Source organism: Rhinolophus sinicus, linkage group LG04 (assembly GCF_036562045.2).
Source record: "Rhinolophus sinicus isolate RSC01 linkage group LG04, ASM3656204v1, whole genome shotgun sequence".
Lineage (NCBI taxonomy): Eukaryota > Metazoa > Chordata > Mammalia > Chiroptera > Rhinolophidae > Rhinolophus > Rhinolophus sinicus.
Genome location: NC_133754.1, coordinates 69,049,303 through 69,075,247, shown reverse-complemented (window position 1 = coordinate 69,075,247; position 25,945 = coordinate 69,049,303). Strand labels below are relative to the sequence as shown.

At 35.8% G+C, this 25,945-nt stretch overlaps 1 protein-coding gene and 1 pseudogene across 2 annotated transcripts in view; one reads left to right on the top strand and one right to left on the bottom strand.

Annotated features, from left to right (window-relative positions):
• DLC1 (DLC1 Rho GTPase activating protein) overlaps window positions 1–25,945 on the top strand; it is a 392,372-nt gene that overhangs the window by 189,781 nt on the left and 176,646 nt on the right. For both annotated transcript variants that reach the window (XM_074329717.1, XM_074329716.1), the window contains exon 5: window positions 2,321–2,354. In XM_074329717.1, the coding sequence (XP_074185818.1) occupies window positions 2,321–2,354 (34 nt within the window). The remainder of the gene's footprint in view (window positions 1–2,320; window positions 2,355–25,945) is intronic.
• Window positions 10,091–10,448, bottom strand: LOC109436987 (small ribosomal subunit protein uS10; annotated as a pseudogene).

Below are 25,945 nucleotides of genomic sequence, written 5' to 3'. Positions count from 1 at the left end.
CCCTATATTTTTTATCCATAAAAAGACATTTATTTGAAAAACTGCATCAATTTCCAAATCCTGTAAATTCCAAAGATGAGGATCTCAGCAGTAATAAATACCTCACAAAGATTTAGATGTCTTCATATTTGATATTTCTGGAAATGAAAAGATTAATGCTGACCTATAACAGAGATGTACTTGAGTCTCTCTCTCTCTCTCTCTCTCTCTCTCTCTCTCTCTCTCTCTTACACACCACACACACAACAACAACAACAACAACAAAACCAGTTGTGCATTTGAGCTTATTTTTCTACCCCAACCCTATGGACCTTTTCCCCTGAAGTGGGGGAGAAGCATCACTTGTGGATGTCTTGTGTGGTCAGTGACTGTGGGACAGAAGGTATCAAATCCCAGCGGGGTCAGAGAGATTTATAAAAGGTTTCTGGTACAAAGTAATATCCTCATGCTAACTGTATCTTGTACATAAATAACTAAAGGGAATGGGAACCAGAAGTTCAGCTTCCTAAATTTGTTTTACAGTATCTACAAAAAGTAGAACTACGTAGACATTTCTACTTTGAAGTCTTTTGTAAACATCTCATTCTAAACTCTATTTTTTTTAATAATGATAGTGATAGTTAATAGTTGCTGGGAATTGAACTTCTAAACCTCTCATGTCAGAGAGATTTCGACACTGACCCAATGCCCATAGTAACAGGTAAGAAGAGCAGCTCCCTTTTCCTGAGGCCCTTGTATGCTTTATAGAGGCTACTACCATTAGACCTCTCAGCAGCTCTGTGAGGTAGGAGTGATTTCCCTGTTTTATAAAGGAGCAATCTAAGCCCTTTAAGGGACAGGGCAGAAATTTGAAATGCCAGAGACTGACCAAACAATTTACTTTTTCTGACGTCCAAAATATGACAAAGAAATTGAGCTACAAAAATTCTACCCCAATTCAAAGACTGTTTTAGTCACATTTATTGCCAATATCTTTTAAGGGTAATATGAGTCTGTCTTCAGAGAAGAAAACAATTACTTGATTATTTACAATTATCATAGCTGGATCTAGTAACTTTACTGATAGCTTCACAACTCTCATTTTCTTTTGAGCTTTGTTGAGGTATAATTGACAAATAAAATTGTAAGATATTTAAAGTGTACATTATGGTAATTTAAGATATGTATACATTGTGAAATAATCCTTCATATCTATTTAATTAATACATATGTCACCTCACATATTTACTTTTTTTGGTGAGAACATTTAAGTTCTACTCTCTTAGCAAATATCAACTATATATGACAATGTTGCGAGCTATAGTCACCATGTTTTACGTTAGATCCTCAGATCTTATTCATCTTATAGCTGAAAGTTTGTACCCTTTTACCAACTTCTCCCTATTTCTCCAACCCCTGGTAACCACTTTTCACTTTTGCACTCTCTGATTCTGTGAGAGTCACTTTATTTTCTTTCCTTTTTTTTTAGATTCCATATATAAATAGCATGCAGTATTTGTCCTTCTCTGTCTGGCTTATTTCACTTAGCACAATGCCCTCAAGATATAGATATATATAGATATAGATATAGATATAGATATGTATGTATGTATGTATATATGTATATATATAAATATATATCACATTCACATCTTAGCTGTTGTTTCATTTAGTAATTTAGTATAATGCCCTCAATGTGTGTGTGTGTGTGTGTGTGTGTGTGTGTGTGTGTGTCTCACATTCATATCTTGGCTACTGTAAATAATGCTGCACTGAACATGTGACTATGGGAATGCAGACATCTCTTAGATACCCTCTTTTCATTTCCTTCACATAAATACCCAGAAGTGGGATTGCTGGATCATATGGTAGATTGTATTTTTCAATTGTTTAAAATTTTTTTGAGTTAAATTTGTTTTTTAAGATTTTTTTTTTTAATTTTGAGGAACCTCCATACTGTTTTCTATAGTAGCTGCACCAATTTACATTCCCACCAACAGTGCACAAGGGTCCCTTTTCTCCACATCCTCACCAACCCTGGCTATTTCTTGTCTTTTTTATCATAGCCTTTTTAACAGGTGTGAGGTGATATTTCATTGTGGTTTTGATTTGCATTTCCCTCATGATTAGTGATACTGAGCATCTTTTCATGTACCTGTTGCCCATTTAAAAGTCTTCTTTGGGAAAATATCTGTTCAGATCTTATGCCCTCTAACATGTCTACGGCCAAGTTCTATTTAATTTTGCTCCATTTACGGTACTTCATTTTACTCCTAATAATGTTATTTGATGTTTCTTTCTAATAATACCACAATTTTGTGACTTTTGTTTTCCTTTTCAGGCTATTCCAGGTATTTCAGAGAAGGAAAAGGCTGGTAAGTTGACATTTGGTTGTGTTTTCCATCCTATCTATTTTAGAATAAAATTTCAACTTCATGTAGACATTTCATTAAATATCTAAAACATATAAATCTCATTAATCTCTGGGCAAATATTGTTGAATTACTGAAAAATAAATTGTGTTGCTCAAAATGTAAGGAAAAATATGTGGTTTTCTAATATAGCATTATATCATGTTGGGATAAGATGTGTGCTTCTTGTAGCCTTACTACAAATTGCAACTGCAACCCCTTTTTTTTTTGAAGAAAAGTATTAGATGTTGTTCTGTGTACTGGAGAGTGGTCTTTGGCAATTGGTTGTTAATGATTATCAAGATTAATGTTAATTTTGAGTGGCTTATTTAGTAGTCATAGAAAAAGTTGTACTTATTTAAAGCTGATGCTATACTATCAAAAGTATAATTGTAAAGCAATATGAATAATTGTATTGGAAAAAATTATAACATTTTTCTATGCTCTATGCTATTATTATAACTAACCGTATTAGAGAAAAATGGATAAGGGCTGATGAGAAACATGGAAACATGAAAAATTAGAATTGAATTGATGGGATTATCTGCTTTTTAAAAAATCTGTTGATCTTCCTCAACATTGTCTCATATTTTCTGTGTAGTAACAATCGTTTTCTAAAAAACAGATTAAAGGTATGCTACCAAATTTGAAACACATCACTTAATTTTTAGACATTTGTGATTTCAAGTGTCACATTAAATATGTATAGTGTCATGTAAAAGATGTCAAGACTTCAAGTGACTTTAAAGCATTAGAGTTTGTCTGACATGATTTTTATACAGGAAATGTTCTCTTTCTAGTTCAGTGATCTTATTTTTGCCACTAGTTTTCACGGAAAAGTTTCTGTGGTTTTGTATCCTTCCGTGGCTAAACTTTTCTCTCACGTTAGGCTGTGTTTGATGTCTTCACTCTAATATGTTGAAAGATAACCCTTCAGAATACAAGGAAAATATTGAACTGATATCATGTGTCAGTTCAAGAGGAAAACTGTTCAATTTAACAACGCAGTGGTATTACATGGATTAGTCGCAAGTATTAAACAAATGTAAATTATAATTCCTGGTCTCTAATATCTTAAATAGATTGTGTTAGCTATCTAGTTAGGATAAGGAATAAATGGTTAAGTGAGTATTTGCATCACAAAGGAAAAGGAATTTAACCAAAGTCATGCTTTATCTTGGGTTGTGACATTCTCTATAATTCCCAAGATTAGCTGTAATTTAAGCAAAGTATGTAACAGAGCAAAATTGTCATATAGTTCTAGAATCTCAGCAAATTCATACCCCATGGAGAAAATTAGCATTTGAATTCTTGGCTGGTGGGAAAGGGGATAAAGGGATGGAAAAGCCATTGCTTGAGGGGATAGAGAAGCAAAGAGTTATCTTCACCCTCTGCCACTTAAATGACTGCAGTTTGATACGTCATTTTATCAAGCGCAAATATTTTAAAGATATTTCTATTACAACAAAGAACTAATTAAATAGATATGATAAATATAATGTAACCACTACTTTTTATAATTATTCTGGAAGTTTTCCTCCTCAAGAACAAAACAAAAAACAAAAACAAAAAAACATGGAATTGTCATTTTTATTTAATGAATTCTTTGGGTCATGTCTATACTTCTGGTGTACAAATGCAAAGTGTTGCTAAATTTCATTCAAAGAGATTTCACAAGATGGTCTGTGAAACATAGAATCCACTAATTGATATACAGAGGGTGCCCAAAAAAATGTATGCGCATTTTAAGAAAGGAAAAAACTGTGTTAAAATTGTAATACTCAATATATACTGATAACAAAAGATGAATACATTTGACTTCTGCAGTTACAAGAAGTGCTCAAAGTGGTTACCATCAGTGTCCAGACACTTCTGATTACAGCGAACTACTGCTTGAGGAACGTTGATCAAAGTGTCCACTTATATACATAATTTTGGCACCCCCCGCTATATGACCTACCCAGGTCCCAGGCCCCCAGCTGCCCCATCTCAGGTGCTTAACCCAGGATGGACTGATTTGAGCAGAACCTGGCTTCTATATATTAAAACATTAGAATAATTCGAATTTACTCCACAATGGATTTTGATTTCGATTTCTTGAGAATGTGCTAATTTGTTTAGGAGGAAATACAATTTTGTTTGATAATATAAATACAATAAAGAAATGATACATATATTTTTTTAATCAGCAAATTTATATGTGAAGACAAAGGCTTATGTTTGAATATTTTATTAATAATGGTATCAGATTTGACAATTCAAAAGAGAATATGATTTATTCCAAAAGTTGAAAAGACCATAACAGTCTAAGCAATCTAATTCTTATATTTCTAAACTTTATTATGCCCTATTTAAAATATTTGAGTGTTTTATATACAAATGCATATCTCTTTATTCCTATCGTTATGAATCTTTATTTTTAAGCTCTGCTAGACAGAGGATTGGCAGTGAAGTCAGAGGACCCACTCAATCTTCTGGGGGTTAATTGAGCTCTTAAATAGGATTAAGCTTCATACCCGCCCCTAAGGCCTGTCTTTTTTTTTTCTGTCTTGCTAAATGAATGTAGCTTATTGTTCCTTATTAAGAAAGCCTATTTTTAATCTGTGTGACCTCTCATCCAAGCCAACTGGAACCAACTCCACCGGGCTTTGTGAAGCTCTAAACAAAATCATTTTGGGTACATTCCATTAATAATTCTTGAATTGCAGTTGTGTGGTTGTCCCTATGTGTCCTTTAAGTGGCCCTCTTCTGTTCTGATCCATGTTGCTATATATTTGCAGCCTAGTGGAATCAGTTCTGCTGCTTTTCTCCCACCTTGTGATGACAAAAAAACTCCAAGGGGAAAGAATTTTGAAACAGCCTCCCATTGGTTCATTCATCCCACAAATACTTACTGAGCAGCAACATGTACTAGGCATCATATGTGTTTCCCCGAAAGTAAGATCTAGCCAGACCCTCAGCTCTAATGCATCTTTCGGAACAAAAATTAATATAATGCCTGGTCTTATTTTACTATAAGACTGAGATACAATATAATATAATATAATTAATATAATATCCGGTCTTATTGTACTATAAGACTGGGTATAATATAATATATAATATAATATCGCAGTCTTAGGTTTTATCAAGGAAACAATTATATGCATAAGTCATGGTCCTTGCCCTGCAGGACTTCAAACTCTAGTTGAGAATATTCACTAGGTTAGTATCCTCCTTCTCCTCTTCTCAATGAGAATAGCTTGACCCAGCTTATTCAGAAAGCTTCCCAGGAAAATAATCAAATGAAAAAATAATTGTTTTCAAGAAACTCCGTATGTACATTCTCAGGATCTGAAACAATTTATTTGTTTGTTTGTTTGTTTTTAAATCAGGATTAGCCACATAAATATCAATATATCCAACACGTAATATTTTCATTTAACTTTTATTATGCTACCAGAGTCTGTTTGTCCCTAACAAGTGAGTCCCGTGTCACTGGTATATTCTCCAGCACATTGGCTTCCTATCCGTGTGGACTTGAGCAAGTTACTTAACCTCCTCATTTTCTCATTTCTATCTCATGCTGCCTTGGTAAGGCAACAACGCTTGGCCCACAGTGGGTCCTAAAAAATGGTAGCTGTATTTTATGATAATGAGTTATGCTTATAACCATGGGTAAAAGCCAAATAGAAGCTAGCTGTGTTACCGCTTTCCATGTCTGCTCCAAAAGTTCTTAAAAACTTCCTCAGGGCACCAATTAACAGCTAAGCAGCTGTCCATGTGGAAGAAAACGCTTTCTCCAAAAGCTTCCGAGTGAGTTAATTCAGATGGAAGTTATTAAAATATAGGCAGAGTTGATCATATTTAACCTTCTGTTAGAAATTTTTATCTCTATTGGATGGAAATACTCTCTTGTGAACAGATAATCTTTGATTTTCACCAAGATTAGTCCCTGAAAAATGTAAACCCTGTGTCCTACCTTCCTATGATTCCTTGTAGCCCAAGTCCCCAAGGTAATACGACTTCCTCACTTCTTGCACACAATCCTGTCAACACTGCCTTCTAATCATCCTTTGTCCATTCTCCTTGCCACTGCTTTAATGCAGCCCTCCATTTTCCACTGGACTTTCGTAACTGTGTCCAGACTGGTTTCCCTTCCTGGACCTGTCATTACATCAGTCCACTCTCTACACTATCCCAGAGTTATCTTTGAAAAGCACGGCCTGATCAAATAAATTCCTGCTTCGGCATTTTCTTATCTCACAAGAAGAGGTCAAGCTTTTCTGCTTGACATACCTGGCCATTTGAAATCTGGATGCAGTATCAGTTATTGTACTGAATATGTCTATTTTGCCCCTCAGGTCCACTCTCCACCGTACTTCTCTCTGACTCTGTACCCTGGAGGCTGATTGATGTTGGAAAAATTAATAGGCTGCCCTACTTTCAAATGTCTTCCCCATTCCACCAAAGAAGAGCTCTGGCAAGAGACCGAGGGCAGGGGGGCCAGTGGGTCCTCCTGTCAGCTTTTCTTAGATGTCTCTGCCAGCTTTTCTTAGATGACCCTTTCCACACAAGTTTCCATTCTGACAACTGTTCTCTCATCTTGCACTCATGGTTTCCCTACATTTTTATAAATAGTTCTGTGACTAAATTTCCCTCCATTTACCCAATGTGGCATCTGTTTTCTGCGAGAATACTCACTGATATACCTACCAATATTTTCTCTTCTTTCTTTTTGTGTATGTTTGTAAGTTTTTTGTTATACTTCAGCCATTACATTCAGCTACAGAACACCTCCTACTGTATGTTTTTCTACCTCTGCCTAGATCATGCAACTGCCTTTTAAAAACTATAGATGATGGGTAGATATAGAGCTAGAGGGAGAGAGGGAGAGGGAGAGGGAGAGGGAGAGGGAGAGGGAGAGGGAGAGGGAGAGGGAGAGGGAGAGGGAGAGGGAGAGGGAGAGGGAGAGGGAGAGGGAGAGGGAGAGGGAGAGGGAGAGGGAGAGGGAGGGAGATAGGGAGAGAGAAACGGACCATGTTTCTCTTCATCCTAAATGAATTCAGTTTCATTGCATCCAGTCAGGTGGGGGAGAAAAATATTTACCTTTATGCTTTAGAATGTGTTCTCTGTGTTCTTTATTGCATGGAAGCATGAAACTTAAGAAAATTAGCACAGCATTTTAGCCACTAAAATGGGACACTGAGCATATTTGAAAAGCAGTAATATGGAATACTCTGAAATCTCTCTTTCTAAAATTCAATCACAGAACATTTCGCAAATTTTATGAGACTACATGGAAAATAGACAATTATCATTAGCCAAAAGTGACAAAATTTTTCCCCCTCTGTTTGAAAATTCTACTTATTTTATTAGATCCAACAATACTGCCTCCTTAATGAATTATTTCCTAAGCAGATTTAATCACTGATTATTCTGTGCTCCTAGAAAACTTTGTGTTTTCTATTTCAATCCTATTATTTTGCTTCACTGTGTGTCCCCTTCTCTGGGCAGTGAGCTTTTCTAGGCCAATAATATTGTCTTTGTGTGCCCTGTAATTAGAACAGCTATTAGCACATAGTGGGTGTTCTGTAAATTCATGGTAATGAATAAATTTTAAATGCAAAGATTCTTTGGCTTGATCTTAATGATTTAGAGTTAACAGGGTTCTAAAACTTTAACTGCCCCCCACCTCCCTCCATTACTCCTATTACTTCCATAGCTGCCAAATAACTCAACCAGGTAATTAATTAATGGTGTTCTTCGGAGTTCTATCCCATACACATGTATAAAGGGCACCATTGAGAAAGATGACTTTGGATTCTAACTTTGGTTGCATTTCTTGGTCATTTTTCTTAGAATGTTTTCTCTCCTGCCTCGGGGTTATTTGGTTGGCCAGAAATGTTAAAAATCCAGATAGTGAATGATTATAGCCTGAAACATTTGTGAAAGATAGCTTTCAGAAGCATATAACAGATTGGTAGTCTCTCCAAACTTTGTGTTATAGTTGGTAAGGCAGAACATAAAAATCAAACACTTCTTTGTGACAAATGTGTGAGGGGGGAAAAACCAGGGTTTTCATAATTTCATTCCAAGCGCCTTGTAAACATACTAAATAACAAAGCCCAGACATGGTGCCTTTTGGTATTAATTTTCTTGGCTGCCTTTGATCACTGAGAAGGGAAATACAGATGAAAAAAAGAAAGAAAGAAAAAAAGAAAGAGAGAGGAGAGGAGAGGAGAGGAGAGGAGAGGAGAGGAGAGGAGAGGAGAGGAGAGGAGAGGAGAGGAGAGGAGAGGAGAGGAGAGGAGAGGAGAGGAGAGGAGAGGAGAGGAGAGGAGAGGAGAGAGAGAACTGCAATGCAAAGATATTCCCCTTTTACCAGTCTGGTCATCATTACTTCTATTCAGAGAACTACCCATGCAATCTATTTCACTCTAAGCCATGTTCCAATATCTACAGATCCAAAGAGATTTGATGAAAAAAACAAAAATAAGACTGCCCTATTTCCGAGTTCTCCATTGAAAGACTGCCCTATTTTATGTCTACATTTTAGTATAAATCAGGTCGGTTTTAGTGCCATCTCACCCACTAGACTGTAAGCACCGGAAAGACAGAATGTTGTTTCATTTAACTCTGTCTTCCCAATGCCTGGAATTAATATAGGTGCTTGGCGTTTGGGTAAATGAATGAATAAATAAGATCTCTTAAAAGTCAGAAAATGCTTTACTCTATATGCATAATACTCCCAAAGCTAAATGTAGAATTTTATTCTAAGTAAAGCACTTGCTTAGGATCTTATTCTAAGTAAAGCACTTGCTTAGAAAGCACTTTACTTGGAATAAGTAAAGCAATAACTGCAAAGACCCCCAGCTGTTTTACAGGGTTCCACGGGATCTGAAAATTGTCTTTATCTGGCCAGCCTGAGCTTTGGCCAGCATTCCAAATTCTTTATTCCCTTTCACTCTCAGAAAATGAATTTCATTGTTTTTATACTAATGGCTTATGAATACTCACTTGCTTCACTTTTCTTAGTATATGGTCTCTGCTCGCCTGCTTTTTTTTATGAGGAAGGAATTTAGGGTATGCCCGCACATAACCTCTCATTTTTTCTGAAACCTAATGTAAACTAATCCATGAAAAGTTGGCTGTGGTTGACTGGGCTGTTGAGAGGAAACATATTAGCTTTCAGGTATCAAGGAATTCATGAAAAATAAAAGTAAGCTATTCTTAAGTGGCAAAGATCTTGAATTCATAGTATATTTTTCAATACAGATAATTTTCTAAATATGTTTCTTAGTGTTCTATTGGTATTTTATTTATTACCAAGTACGTAAACCAAGTCTATTATATATATATCACCAGAATAAATGAAACACATTTCCTTTTCTTCTCAATTATATTTCAAGCAACAGGGGTATATGATAATTTCTCTTTTAACAAGTTCCAATTCAAATCTTACCTCTTACACTTGGAGTGATCTTCCCAGGTCTCCATAGCCAATGATGGCTGTATCTTTATGCCATTTAGTGATTTATCAAAGTATTTCTGTTCATGAATTATCTTTCATATTAGGCTGTGAGTTCCTTAAAAGTATAAACCTCCCATTTCGTCTTTGTCACCCATACCCAGTATAGTATCTTGCACAAAGCGTATGCTCAAGAGGTAGTTTTTGTTTAGTTTTAGCAACTGACAGTCAATTTATTTAAAAGGTTGATTTAAGCATCTGCAATGGTCACTTCAACCTCGACTTCCGGCTCGATACTGGTAGAATAATATGCTTAACAGTCTCCTAAGGACTCCTAAATCAATGAGTCGCTTGTGGATCCTCGTCTGAAACCGATCCTAAGCATTGGAACCTTCCCCACAGGGAGTTTTTCTTGTGGTGATTCCCAGAGTCTCCGTAGGCATCTGAACTAGTCCTTTCACTTTGAGATTCTTTTCCTCTGTGCCTCTGATCAAGTCAGCACGCACCTTATCCAGGGATTTTACATTGCAGCTGGTTAGAGTAATTCTAACTCGGTGAATGGTCACCTCTGGTTCCACGGGTGTCTTTCCGGTATTTTTAAAAGCCATGGCTGCGTCGCGGTTTCCTGACTGACTTGTTCCTTAGTGAGGTTGAACCGCGGTGAGACAGAAGCAGCAGTGGGCGGAATGGAGCTCTGGGGCAGCTGTGACTGCAGTCTTCCTCAAAATGCTCGAGAGATAGTTTTGAACCAGTCCATTTATTAGATATACCAAAGAGCTTATGCAGGCACTTCGTTTATCTCCAGTCTTACAATGACCATAACTTTTCACAATATTTGACAAAACTAGAATTTTCTTCCTCCAAAAAGTCTTGTGCACATTTTATCCACCTCCCCCCTTATCCTTTGACTACCAGCAGTATGAGAGGTGCCAACGAAATACCAGTACAGGCTAATGTGGCAGTTTGCATTTCAGTATTTTAATTGACATTGACCTTTTATCAGTAGAAAAATAAATGTTTCTTTTTTTTTTTTAATTAAAATTTATTGGGGTGACAATGGTTAGTAAAATTACATAGGTTTCAAGTGTAAAATTCTGTAATATATCATCTATATATCACATTGTGTGTTTACCACCCAGAGTCAGTTCTCCTTCCATCACTATGTATTGGACCTCCTTTCCCTCTTCTATCACCACCCCCCTTACCCTCTGATAACCCTCTGATATTATCTGTGTCTATGAGTTTTTTTAGGTTGTCTTGTTCCTTTGTTATTTTCAGTTTGACAGCCCACATACCAGTGAAATCACAGGGTTCTCCACTTTTTCTGTGTTATTCATTTCACTTAGCATAATAATCTCAAGATCCATCCATATTGTTACAAATGGCACTATTTCATCTTTTCTTATGGCAGAATAGTATTCCATTGCATATATATACCACATCTTCTTTATCCAGTCATCTATCGAAGGACACTTTGGTTGTTTCCATGTCTTGGCCACCGTAAATAAAGCTGCAATGAACATCAGAGCACATATATCTTTACGAATAAATGGGCTATCATCAATAAGACAAATAATAACAAGTGTTGGAGAGGCTGGGGAGAAAAAGGAACCCTCATACACTGTTGGTGGGAATGCAGATTGGTGCAGCCGCTATGGAAGGCAGTGTGGAGGTTCCCCAAAACATTAAGAACAGAATTACCATATGACCCAGCAATCCTTCTCCTGGGTAAATTTTTCATTTTCTTTTCTTCTTCTTCCGCCTCCCCCACCCCCACTCCAGTTCAAGCCGTTGTTTCTCAGTCTAGTTGTGTAGGACACAGCTCCCTGGCCCATGCTGGTATTATGAGCCTTGCGTTCACCCAGGGCAGCACACAGCAGCTCACGGCAGCTCACGCCAACTCACGCCAACCTCCGACTGCTTATAGCAGCCCAGCTCCAGGGAGAGCCGTTGTTCACAACCTTATCTGTAGAGGGCACAGCTCACTGGCCCATGTGGGAATAGAACCTGTGACCTCAGCGTTAGGAGCTCAGCGCTCCAACCATCTGAGCCCCTGGGCCAGCCCAAACTTCATTTTCAATCTTCCCTAAAGAAAGACAACTTATGAAAAGGCCCCTTCTATGAGTTGTATTTACAAAGCAATCCAAGAACTTTTATTTAGTTTGAAAGTCATATCTGATCATTTCCTAGATGCCTTCAAATATTTACCTTTATAGAGTTCCCAGTGTACAGTTTGCAGTTCAGTTACTTTTATTAATAATGTGAATATATACACATACATGTACCAATAAGATAATTGTACATAGATTTTAATTTCTTTGAAGAGATACATTTATTTTGGAAAGGTACATATAGCAAGGTACTGATTTGACCTTTCTGAGGATGAGGTGACCTACTCAGAGCCTGCACTAATTTGAAGGACTTTTATTTAGATTTTTATAGGCATGAGTTTGAGATCAATATCTCTTCCAGATCAATCCATTAACATTTCCATTGCAGAAATAAGATATAATTTAGAGATATTGTTTTTAGCTAAGTGGAAATCCAAAACAGTTATTAGCAACCATAACAAATTAACTGATGCCCAAGAAAAGGCCAGTGCACATCTTGTTGTGTGCAGGCTATGCGGAAACCAGTCTGGCTAATGCAGAGACTGGATCATGGATTTAAGAAGCTATTGTGTCCTGAGTACTGAATCAGGTAGGAAAGATCGCATAGAATTCCACAAGTGATGTTTAAGCAAAATGGTCTCCAAAAACCCTCACTTGCCCACCAAAATGAGGTTTTGTTTATTTTTAAATTTTTCTAACCATTGAGATTTCCCAGAAAACACTCCAGGGACTCCCAGCTGCTAACATTATAAATGTCTTCTTAATATAAATGTTAAATCAATTCTTTCCTATGGATTTAAGAAAGTAGATAAATGAAGGACAACTGTACAGTTCAACACTTGTTTAATTTACCTACCTTTTTCAGTCTATGGTCTTCTTGGATATATTTATCCAGATGTTTTCCCTGCTGTACTATGATTTCCTGAAAGGCTGACATTCTCCCGGCACCCATGTAATGCCAGTCTCTTAGAAGGTTTTTGATTTAATATTTGTCAAATCAATGTTTGAGTGGATAATAGCAAGCATCTACTCTGTGCCTGCATTTTTCTAAGCACTTTATAGATGTGAACTCATTTAATCCTCTAGAAACCCTACAAAGTAGGTGTTACTGTTTCTACATTATAGAGATGAAGAACCAGAAACTCAGAGAGGTTTTCTAAAATACCCAGTCAGAGTGTGGCCAAGGCAGGATTCAAAGCAAGCAATTCAGGCTAGAATGAATGCTCTTAACCAACTATGCTATATTAAATGGTTAAATGCCAAGATTCCTTAGGCTGACAAACAAAAATTTCCATAATCTGACCTTACCTTTCCTTTTCAACCTTATCTCCCATCCCTCTCTAACATGTACCTTCCGCTGTTGCCATGGTAGCAACCTCACTTTTCTCCTGAATTTGCTTCTGCATAACTTGACCTTTGATCCTCGAGCTTCCCTTCCAGAAATTAACTCCCCTATCCCTCAAGGTCTCATTTGGGTCTCACCTTCACCGTGAATTCTTCAAAGACAACTTCTGCTCATATTAATTTCATACTGTTTGAAGTGATACATCTACAACAGATATAGCCCGTACTAGTCATTTTCATACTTGATCATATATGGATTGTCATCGTCCATGGAGTGTTTTATTTGCCTCAGCCTTGCCTCCCAATAGTCTTGCAAGCATTTTTTTAAAAGTCACTTAGCACAGCACTGTGCACATAAAAGGAGGTTATTTAATCAATAGACTATTTTTAGAGAAGTTTTATACTCACAGAAAAACTGAGTGGAAAATACAGTTCAAAATATGTGACATTTGTTTAAAGGCAAAACTATGGAGAAAGTAAAAAGATCAGCGGTTGCCAGGGATTGGGGGAAAAGGACTCAGGAATCAAAGGAAGCACAGTGGATATTTAGGGCAGGGAAACTAGTCTGTGCAATATTCTAATGCATGTCGGCATGTAGGCTTTCAGACTGGTTTCTTTCTCTTACAATATACATTTAAATTCCTCCATATCTTTTCAGCATTGAAAGATAGCTCATTTCTTTTCAGCATTGAATAATAATTAGATTGAACGGAAATACCACAGTCAAAAAAAAACTTATTTAATACATTTTTAATGTAAAACCTTCAAAAAAATTGATCATAGTATATATTACATACTGCACTATGTTAACTTTTATCCTTTCTTCTTTAGCCATTGTTTTGATTACTTCATTTCTCTCCTTTGGAATTCCTTCAAGTTTTCAAAAGAAAAATGCCATACTTCATTTCTCTCCTTTGGAATTTATTCAAGTTTTCAAAAGAAAAAATACCACCACTAAATATATTATCAATAGCTGTTATTTACTGTGTATCTACCATGTAGTCTCTAAGAAAAGAGCTAATGTTTCCTCTACATTATCTTTAATACTCACTAAGCTACTCTGTAATGACTCTCTTGCTCCAAAGCTGATGCTTCCTCTGCCTTTTCGTGCCTAACATTACCATTTCTCCTACTTTCAAGTGTTCTAATAAAAGTATGACCAAAATTAGTAAAACTGTAGTAATTCATATAATTTATGTGCCTACATATTTCTGTCCTTGTGCCTTTGCTCCTGGAATTTACTCTCCCCAAAATCCTCTTCTGTTATCTTTTATGTCCAAGTCACACTTTCTTTAAGGATTTGCCTGAGTGCTACTTTTTTGCACAAAGCCTCCTCCAATTGCTATACTCTGCGATGAACTCCCCCTTTGAATCAGACAGGTTTCATTTTCATTGCTCATCTTATCTTCAGCCGCTGTGCCCTGTGATGCCGTATCCTAACCTGTGGCTGGAGCCAATTGGACTGAATTGACTCAAAGCTAGAGAATACATTGGCTAACCAGTGCTCTCTCTCTTTCTCTTCCTCTCTCCCTCTCTCCCTCTTTCCCTCTTTCCCTGTCTCCGTCTCTCCCTCTCTCTCACTCTCTCACTTAAATTATGAGCCAGAGAGACTCAGTAAACCTGCAGCAGGTGCATCAGCTAAAAGTTCACATACACTGTGAGGTAAAGTAACAGAAGGAGCCATTCTGCAAAGAGGAGCAGGAGAATAGAGCAGTTGGGCCAAGACAGAGGAGCCAGAGATAATGCAAACTAGAGAAAGATGGAGGAAGTAGCTGCTCCTGTCCCAGCTGTCAGCTGATGACTCCCTAGGTGTCAGCTCCAGCTCTCACATGAGCAAAATGCCTTTGTATCGTCACACCTCAGGCTTTTCATTGGACCTAATATAAATGAATTCCTTGAACTCAGATGATTAGACATACTTCTCCAAATTTCCATTGACTATGCCATTAATGTCAAACATAGTCTATGACTGAATTTTACGTGATGTTTTACATCATTCTCTGTTTCTCTCCTGTCCCCCAAAATATGTTATAAGCAGCCTCAATGAAGAACCATGACAAATTTTGGTTTGCTATTTGGTTTGTTCTACTCCCCAAGACCTAGCAAGGACTAAGTATATAGTGACTGCTCAATAAAATTATACTTTTTCACAGTTATACAGCCTTTTTAGCCTACTTCATAATTACCTGTAGCCCAGAGTACACTGTCCCACCTCTTTCAGATGCACTCGTCCGCATCCATACCATCATCTCTTATAATTATGAGACTCATGGATTTTCTTTTTCCCTCAACTACATAAATTATCTTTCTAAAATCACTTGACTTCCTCCTGAACATGCCACTCGATTTTCAATTTGCACTGTAATTTGTATAAGTAAAGTGCTACTGCCCTCAACACTGATATTTTCAATAGACTACATTCACGTTCCCTCATTCCACTAAATACCATTAGTAAGATGTTAAATAATAATTGCTAATGATATAAAACCAAAAAGGGGGAGAATATAAACAAACAAGCAGGGGCTGAAACAGTCGATGCATTTTTTAAACATAAACTATCTTTAAGAGAAAAGAATATCAGAATTCCGCTAGACTTCCTGTATTCTATGATTTCGCATTTTTTTAAATAAAAAAAAAATCACACGTGTCAGGGGTGTGGGGACATTTTCGTGATTTTTTTTTCCCTAAGACCACTAATGGCTGCATTCCACCTTCAATGATGATGAAAACAGTAGTTTTCATCTATGCAAATCAAAGATCAGTCAGGTGACCAAAAGGGGACATAGGCTTTTCTTATTTTATGACTAGTATAGTGAGAAGCTGGCTTATTTATTATATCACACAAACTTTCATTGTTTTGTAATATTTCTGAGCACCAAATTTGGGGGGCTTTAAAAAAAAGTCATCTAGGTCTAACTCCAACTTGTGACCCTGGTTCTGAGATGGCACTCATCATTCTGCAGCTAATCAGGAGCCATTTCCCAGATGGTCCGTGACAGCAGAATATAAACAGAGCAGGGACCTCCTCATCCTCACATGCAGGAAACATCCTGGACTTTCTGTGATGCGGACAAGACGACTGTGACAAAGAGATGTGAGAAATGTCTTTCCAAATGGAGATATTCCAGCACACATACAAATATCTTCAGGCATTCCAAAAGCACTCCCATCTAAAGTGTAAGCCAGCTTTTAAAAATAACTGCAAATTACAGATATCAGGACATTTTCTTAAAGAAAACAAAGTGTAAAATTTCAGGAAAGTAGATGTAGTTAAATTACAGATAGAAAGAAGCCATAGTTGCATTTTATTTTTTCCTGGTGGAACCTAAGGGAGCCAAGCTAACAGCACTGATCCATAGAAAGAATTCCACATCTGGAAGATCTTTGCTCCATCTGTGGTAGGTTTCCAGCCTCTTGCTCTTTTCCTACCATTTCCCATGACTTCAGTTTACCTCCTTTTTGTTTTCTTTAGTGAAATCATGTAACCCTTAGGGATTTTGGGGTTTTGTTTTGTTTTGTTTTGTGTTTAACAGGAAGGAAAGCAGAGGAATATCTCACAATGTTTTTGAGATTCTCTAGAATTCAGCTTTATTTGTATTTCTTTAAGTGTCTACATAAGTGATATAGATAGCAAAAATATAAATATCTGATCAAGTCTATGGATTTATATTTTAGAAATAGCTTAGGTAGACACAGTGCTGTGATTTTTATTTTAGTGGATTTAACTTTGGCCTTAATCTTCCAATTTGACAGTTTATTTTGTTTTCTCAAATAATAAAAGTTAGTGTCATAGACCACATAGAAATAGAGCACATAGTTACATGTTTGTATCAAAGTACTCACTGATATCCTTTTTAATATAATTAAGAAATAATATTTACTATTTAATCTTAATCTCACTGAATACCCTCCCAAGATTTAAATAAGTTACATGGCATTGATGTTTGGATTTTTCTTTTTTTGTCTGTCCTTAAATTTTATCTTGGGAATCTCACCTAACTAAAGATATGTCTATACAATCTCCAGCCTCACCCAGTCAGCCAAGCTACTCACCTCATTTCCAGCTGCCCTGAGACTCCTCACGAGAATGCACACTCTCCACATCCCGAACTTTCTACCTTAGTGGCTTTGCTAGTACTGTTACCTTTTCTAAAATTTCCTTTCATACTGTCTTCAAATTTCCACATTTACCTCTTCTTTGAAGCCTTCCATGATCTCCACTACTCTGAAATCAGCCCTTTTTCCTGGAACTCTCAATACTGTATTTGAAGTTTTCATGAGGTTTTATCCCTGCCTGTCATTGATTATCATCATTGAGGCTTATGTCCCCTATTATATAATAAAATCCATATCTGGTTTACCTTTGAATGTCTTGCACATAAAGGACACCCAATAATTGTTTGATTGAAAGAAAAATGGCCTTTTTAATTGAAAATAAAGTCACACCCTTTTAATGCAATGTTTAAAAATATGCCTCATAATTTTCTAGAATATTTGTTTAAAACATCAGATTCCTGGATGCCGCCAGTCCTCCTCAATTGGAATCTTTAGGCCCAAGAATCTTAAATATAATATATTCTTCAGGGAGTACTTGTCCACACTAAAGTTTGAGGATGGCTGGTTAATGTCACAAAGTTTCCCATTTATTCTTCCTCCGCATGCATATAATTTCAATATGTACTACCAAGTTTCTACTGCATAACAAATTCCTAAGGCTTCAGAAAAATTATCATGACATCAAATGGCTAGCAAAAGGTCATATTTTATTTTAAATGTAACGAGAAGTATTTCTGAATATCTATTTTTATCAAATAGTATGCTAGGCTTATAACACTGTTCAAGACACTACGCTCAGAGAGCTTATAGTCAAGAGCGAAATGATATGCATATGAAAAGTTTATTGAGCAAGCATTCAAAGATGCCCTGTTGTATCATATAGTTTGATATGTTGCCATTAATCAACCCACTCATTATCTAATCAACTATAGACAAGAACATTTTAAAGAAGTGAAAATAATTACATATGCATAAAGAATAGAAAGAGAAAAAGAGATAGAGACTAGGCAAGGAGAAGATGAATGTTCTACAACTTATATTCAATGAGTAGATATTTATTTGGATGAGGTTCTTGTTTTATATATAAATTTCTCTATAGCTCTACATCTCTCTCTTCATCTCCCAAGGCTAAACTTAATCTTGGAACAGTCCACCAAGTATTTTCAAGCACCCTTGTAACAGGAATCCTAATCTCTGTGACATGGGGGATATTTGGTGGTACATGGGTAAACCACCTTCTAGTAGTGACTCTAGACAGTCAGGTGACAGAGGATGGAATGCCTTAGAGAAACGGAAAAGATCTCAGGTGTGATATTCAGAGAGGGACATGGGAGAATGACACGAACAAACATTACCTAATTTGTGATTTTGTCATCCTAGAAACAGCCCAAGGGACAGTGAAAAATCACTATCATATATTGCTGAAGATAGACATAAATGTTTAGTAAGGATACAATCTTTAGCTCTCCCTCAGTGGAATGTATCATCCCTCCTCCAGGTTAATCCAAGTCTTGCCAAATGCCAGCCCATCCAATTCCTCCTTTACCCTCTCTCTCTCCCACTTCCTCTTCCCTCCACTAAAGGGAAGGCTAAAGTTGAGGGCCAAAGATAAAGGGGAAAAGGCCTGGGAACAAGTGATGTTGATATGTGCTACTTTTTCTGCCTCTCTTATTTAGTTGTCTCAGGATTTTCTTGTTCTAGACCTTGAGAACACATCTCCTAAGAATGCTTCCAGCCTGCTGAGCAAGATAAGTATAATAGCTAAGTGATAAGATACAGGAGACGCGAGACATTTAGCTGAGAGAGGTCACCTGAGCTGAGTGGTCCAGAGAGGATCCGGGGGAAAAGAAAGCCTTGAAAAACTGGGAAGGAAGATCTGAGACATTTTTAGGCAAGAAAAATTATGTTGGCAAAGTTAGGACAGTGGGGATGCACAAGGCCCAGTGATGCAATTGTGTGGCCAGCCCAGCCAGCTGGAGTATGGAGTTTGTGTTTGGAAGGAGAGGAGACAGGAAAAGTGGGATGAGTCCAGACTCCAACAGGCCTTGAAGAGGGATTATAATTTTTACTAAGAATAGTAAATCTTATTAAATTAGTCAGTGATATTATCCCAGCTGCAAAGATCTAGACATCTTATTTTTAACATTTTATTCAGTAGAGTACTAAGGGAAAAAGAGGCAGAAACAGGTGTGTTTTTTTAATTGAAATATACACTACAATACCAGAAACCTGTTAGATAATTATAATCACTATTGATAAAGGACTTTTAATATGTATATATGATAGGGGATTTAGTGACAAGATTAGAAAAAAAATCAAAAGATTTTGAGTTATGTTTTTGCATTTGGTGAGACACTTTTAAAAACTGAGGTCTGCTTTATTATAATTCGACCATTGGTCGTGATAATAAATAACAAGTGACACCATTAAGATAGAGAAGAGATAACATGAATTTAGAGAACTAAAGAAAATAGATGCTTCTAAAGATCTCCAATTTTCAGATTTTAGAGCATATCATCCTCCTAAGAAATGCTAACCATTTTCCAAAAGCTCGCTAGATAAAAAGATTTACTTTATAAAAATCATATTTTACACTTAAATAACAAAACTGACTGTTCTATTTCCTGCCACCGTCTATCCTTTGTGTTTTTTGTTCTTTTGGGTTTTTTTCAATATTTCAGTTTTCAATGTTCTTGCATCATTGATGGTCTACAGTCTTGGGGCCAGATGTCAACCACTCATTTTGCATGAAATTCCAGAAGCAAAAATACTCCCATTTTGTTTAAAGGTTGTTTTTTTCCAGTTTCCAACTTGAGACAGTAATAATACTTTCTATGTTGATCACCCATATCAATAATAAATATCAAGAAATGTGCAAATATCAACAGTCATTTAATTCAGAGGCTGATTAAAAACTTCACAAGTGTTTTACCTTTCTCTCCAATTAAACACAGGGGAACTAACGTATCACTTGTTGAAATACTGAAGAAATCATTGTCTCTAGATATTTTATACATCTGTTTAGCGTAGAGTTTCCTAAACTACTTATGTTGACCAGCTTATTTTCAATCTCATCTGGACAGATAACTTTTTAAAATAGAATGAAAACAGGTTAGTAGAAAAATGAAATTGGAAAAAAACAACCCACAAGACATAAAGAATAGAAACCAAAGTGTTTTATCATTAGATTCAACAGACATAAAATTACCCCATCAAACTATGTACTGTAAGAATTTTCTAAATGCTTCCTCTTTGTTTCTATACTCATCTCTGACCATCTGTCCAGACCCTGGCCAGCCATTGGCCAGGTGTTTAATAGTGTCCAAGAAGCCCAAGCCAATAATGAACGTGAGGGGGAAACTAGGGTAGAACCCCACAAGTCTCCAATTCAAGATTAGGGAAGCAGTGCAGGCACCAGCTTTCTTTAATCACCACCAAGTTTCTTTTAGTAATGGGGGGGGTCCCACAAAAAAAAAATGGAATTCATCCAAATGAAGCTCTTGCTACAAATCTCCACTGCCCTTCACCATCTGCTTTGTTTCCTCCGCCAGCAGTATGTTCGACCTTCACTTTCAGGTGAAGTTTGCAGACCGTCACTTCCTGTATAGCTTAATGTATGCAAACAAATTGTGATGTTCCATCTCCTACAATTTAGTTTTCCTTTTCTCAAGGCCTGTATTTTTTACTTTCTTCTTCTGACTTGTCTTTCTTTAGCTTTTTATGTTTCAGTCAGAAAAGTAAGTGTTTCACTTTTTCCTATTGTTTTTCTTGTTTGAAACATTTGCAAAGAGATTTTTGGCTTATGTTTTATCAGAAAGAGACTATGAAAACCGTGTTTCCCCGAAAATAAGACCTAGCTGGACAATCAGCTCTAATGCATCTTTTGGAGCAAAAATTAATATAAGACCCGGTTTTATATCATATTATGTTAGATAAGACCCGTCTTATATTATAGTAAAATAAGACCGGGTCTTATATTAATTTTTGCTCCAAAAGACACATTAGAGCTGATTGTCCAGCTAGGTCTTATTTTCGGGGAAACACGGAATTATATGTTCTTTTACTACTAATGTTAGCAAAATGCCTGTTCACAAAAATAAGCATTTTTTAAGGTTCCACTAGGTTCCCTGAAAATGAATATATATCCTCACAAATAACCCAATATTATAAAACAATCCAATAATAACTATCATTATTGAGTTAAATATTTTTATTGTTTTGATTAATAACATGTCAATACTAATAACATTATATGAAATGATACTAATAATTATTCTATATAAATTAGTCTTTCATGATACCATTCAAATAAATGTTATTATTGATAATATCTGAAGTGTCTTCTTATGAAATTCTCTCATATAATTTGATCCAATAAAACAGCACTGGGTACGTTATTACACTATGTACGTATTCTAAACCAAGGAGCATTCTCTAAGCAGCAATTTCCTCCCCACCTCTTTGTAGAGATGTACATCTGATTTTCAGAGATTAAGAGTTCTGATGATTTGCTTTGGTCAGAGAATATTCAGTAATATCAAAATTTGAACACTGAGCCTGTTTCCCAATTTTATCACTTCCATATATTTTGTAAAATGTTTATTCATAAAATCCATTGTGGTTTTTTTTCAATTGTGTCATTAATGTATGTGTAAGGTGTAGGTGTAAGGTAAGGGTTGAGGATAATATTTTTTCATATGATTATCCAGCATCATTGATTGAAAAAGATCATCCTACCCATTGACTTACATTGGAATTTTTATCAAAAATCAACTGAGTAGGTAGTGTGGACCTATTTCTGGAACTTGTATTGTGTTCCATTTGTCTATATGTCTATCCTTAAATCAGTATCACCCTGTATTGGTTACTGTATATTTATACTTAAGTCTTAAAATCAGGTAGTGCAAATCCTCTAACATTGCCTTTTATTTTCTTTTCAAAATATTCTTGGTAACTTTAGGTTCTTTGTGTTTCATATAAATTTTAAAATCAACTTATCAGTTTTCAAAACATTCTGCTAGTCGTTCAATTGGTTTTGTGTTGAATCTATAGATTAGTATGGAAAGAACTGACATTCTGACAATATTAAGTCTTCAGCTCCATAAGCAGGGTATATCTCTCTACTTATTTAGGTTTTTAATTTCCCTTGGCAATGTTTTATTGCATTCATTGTATAAGTTTTATACACATATTGTTAAGTCTATCTCTAAGTACTTCATATTTTCTGATCATGTTGCAAATGGTACTTTCTTATTTTAATTATTAATTGTTCGTTGCAGTATACAGAAATACAATTGATTTTTGTATATTGACCTTGAAATATGTGACCTTCTTAAGCTCACTTTATTTTTTTATAAATTTTATTGGGGAATATTAGGGGACAGTGTGTTTCTCTAGGGCCCATCAGCTCCAAGTCGTTGTCCTTCAATCTAGTTGTGTGTGTGTGTGTGTGTGTGTGTGTGTGTGTCAGCAGGATACCTTTAAGGACAAAATCTAAGTCAATCTGTAAAATAGCTTTTTACAAAAACATTCAAGCCTGTTGATACTCATAATCTTTTGGGTCTTGTCACAATATATGACATTTATTAATAATACGGTTGAAAGGGTATAGTCAATAGTTTATATTAACATAGAAAATAGTTGTGTTCCTGTTTGGTCTGACTTTTAAATCATCTCCATGTATATGTGCTTCAGTATACAATTCCGCCACTTTCCAAAATTGCTTTTGATTTTATTGTTACCGTAGCATATTATTTTATGTTATTAATAATTGTTATAAACTACAGGATAATCACATCTGGCATTCTTTATGGAGATTGTGGCAGTGAATTTACATAAAGGTAAAATCAAATATTTGAATTTTTTGTTTGTTTCTCAGAAGGAAGTCTTATAATTCAGAATTAGCAAAAGGTTGATTTTTGGGGGTCCTAATCTCAATATAAAGATCTATAAAATAGCTAGTATGAATTGAAATAAACACAATTTTCAAGCAATCCAAATAGTCATAATATACTCTAAATCTGAGCAGAGAAATTACATTACTGTAATTCCATGTTGTAATGGTGGATTCCTTTAATTAATAATATACTGGAATTTTACACTGTACAGAATAAATGATAGGAGAATAAAAGGATGAAGGGAAGACTGAAAGAATAAAAGGAAATGAAGAATAAGAGAAAGAAAATTATTTCCACCTAAAGTTTTAACTATGAGTATATCTAAAATTTATTTTACCATTAGAGATTCTATTCTTTTTTAAGTCAATATAAACTTAAATGTAATTATTTTTATCATTTTTATTGGTGAGGTATCCTTGTTGATTTTTTAAATAGAAATTTAAAATATTTTAACCCTCTAAAATCATGACAAAAGAAAACCTGAATCCATTACATAGAAAAATATTTCTGGAGGCATCACTATTTCCTCTTTCCATTCTCCTAGTATCTTTTATTTCCTGTCTCTCTGCCAAAAATTCCAGTATAGAAAACTAGAGTCAACAACAGAAAATGGAAAAGAAATAATTGAGAGAGGAGTAAACCAAAACAAACAAATGAACAATTCTAAAAATAAAAAAATGTTCAAAGCAATTTGAAAATAGCTTGAGGAAAGCATAAAATGGTCTATCATATTTACTAATAGTTAAGATTCTGTTGAGGTATTTTTTAGAAGCAGAATGAAACCATCTACCCAGTAGAGTTGTTTACCCTTTTGGTTCCTCTCCAAGAAGAGAGGTGAGGCCCCCCACTCTGGTAATTCTGACACCCATCTACCATTCTGGAACAGAATCAGTAATCTAGTCAGCCCCTCTTTAGCAATTGTGAAAATGCTGTCTCAAGATCACAATGCAATCAAGAGGCAGGTTTGAAATCAAGTCTCTGTTCGAGCTGCTGTAACAGAATGCCATAGACTTCATGACTTATAAACAACAGAAATATATGCATATTTCTCACATTATGGGTACTGGGAAATCTAACATCAAGGCACTGGCAGCAGATTCAGTGTCTGGTGAGGTCCTGCTTCCTGGCGCATAGATGGCCATCTTCTTCTTGTGCCCTCACCTGGCAGAAAGGGCAAGGGAGTTTTCCAAGGCCTCTTTTATATTAATTCCATTCAAAAGAGTTCCACCCTCATGACCTAACCACCTCCCAAAAGCCCCACCTCCTAATACCGTCACATTGGGGGTTAGCGTTCAACATATGAACTTGGGAGGGGACACATTCAGTCTATAGCCATTTCCTTTCTCAAAAGTGACTTTTCTCAGCCCAGGTGGAGAACTTTGTTTCCAAAAGCATAGATAGCAATGAGATTCAGCAGTCAAAAAGGAAATAAGGTATCATTGTGTTAGGAAGAAAAGGAAGTTCTCTCTCCTAATATTTACTTCTTACTTTATTACAACTTTACTTGTAATGCGTTTATTCAACATTATTCCTCCATGTTGATTTTACTCTAAAAGGCAGTGTGATGTTGGTACATATCAGTAGTTTTAGAGAGTCTCTGAACTTCTTTGATCACTAACTCCTGTCAGTAAAACTTCCTGGGCATAGAACCCCAATATATACATTTATTTATTAATAACATACCCATAGATTATTGTACTTGGGGGCTTTGTACATTAGACAAAAATATAAATATTTGAAGAACTATATACATAGATTCTAAGTTGTTTTTTCCTGTCTTCTAAAGGGAATTTTTTCTGCCCCCAGGTCAGAGATCAGAGATTTCAAGAAAATAATTATTGTGGTCTATTGATCTATCAGGCATCAATAGATATCTAACAGATAGTATAAACAACCTTGACCTAAGCCCTTTGGTTGAGAACATTTACCAGAGTTTATCACAAAGGAGCTTCTCAACCAAATTCATGGTAATCCTTAGAGTTCCAATGTAGAAGCAGATTAAGAAATAAAATTGCCACTTGTACCAGAGTAAACGTGCTAAAATGATCATATTAAATAAACATTCCAAAAGGAAAACACTCATCAACAGTTTATAACCTACAGGATATGTGTTATTAATTTTAGTAAACAGAAATCTCACATTCCTCTGAGTTACAGAGGCTCCAGACTACGAATTCTCCTTGTCCTAGACTTTTGGATATGTACATAATGGAGAATTCTATTTTTGTGGACTTGCCACACTTTAGGCAGACTTACTATGCCAGGGTAGGCACTATTATTGACGAAGCCTGATGTCCTGTTGCAGAAGCTGGATCTCTCAGAGGTTAGCCAAATAAGTTTCAATAATTTCCTCACCGTGCCAAAGACCCAGATCCAAGTTTGACATTGACTTAATAAATTTTCCATTTCCCATCATTTTTCACATTATTTTCAAAGAAACTACCAGCACTTTAGGTAGTCCTAAATGTTCTAATTGCTCCAAAGAAAACTTAAATGAGTTGCATCAGCAAATGAAAGTGTCCCTAAGTCCAAGTGGATTTATGCTACACAGAAAATAATGTATCCCTAACATTAGGTCAAAGCAAATGGGACCTAGAAACTAAGTGAAAATTTTTGTTTGCAGTAAGAAGACAAAATTTGTCAGTGAGCTAAAACTAGATAAAATCTATAATACATTGCCAAATGTTTTTCTTAGAT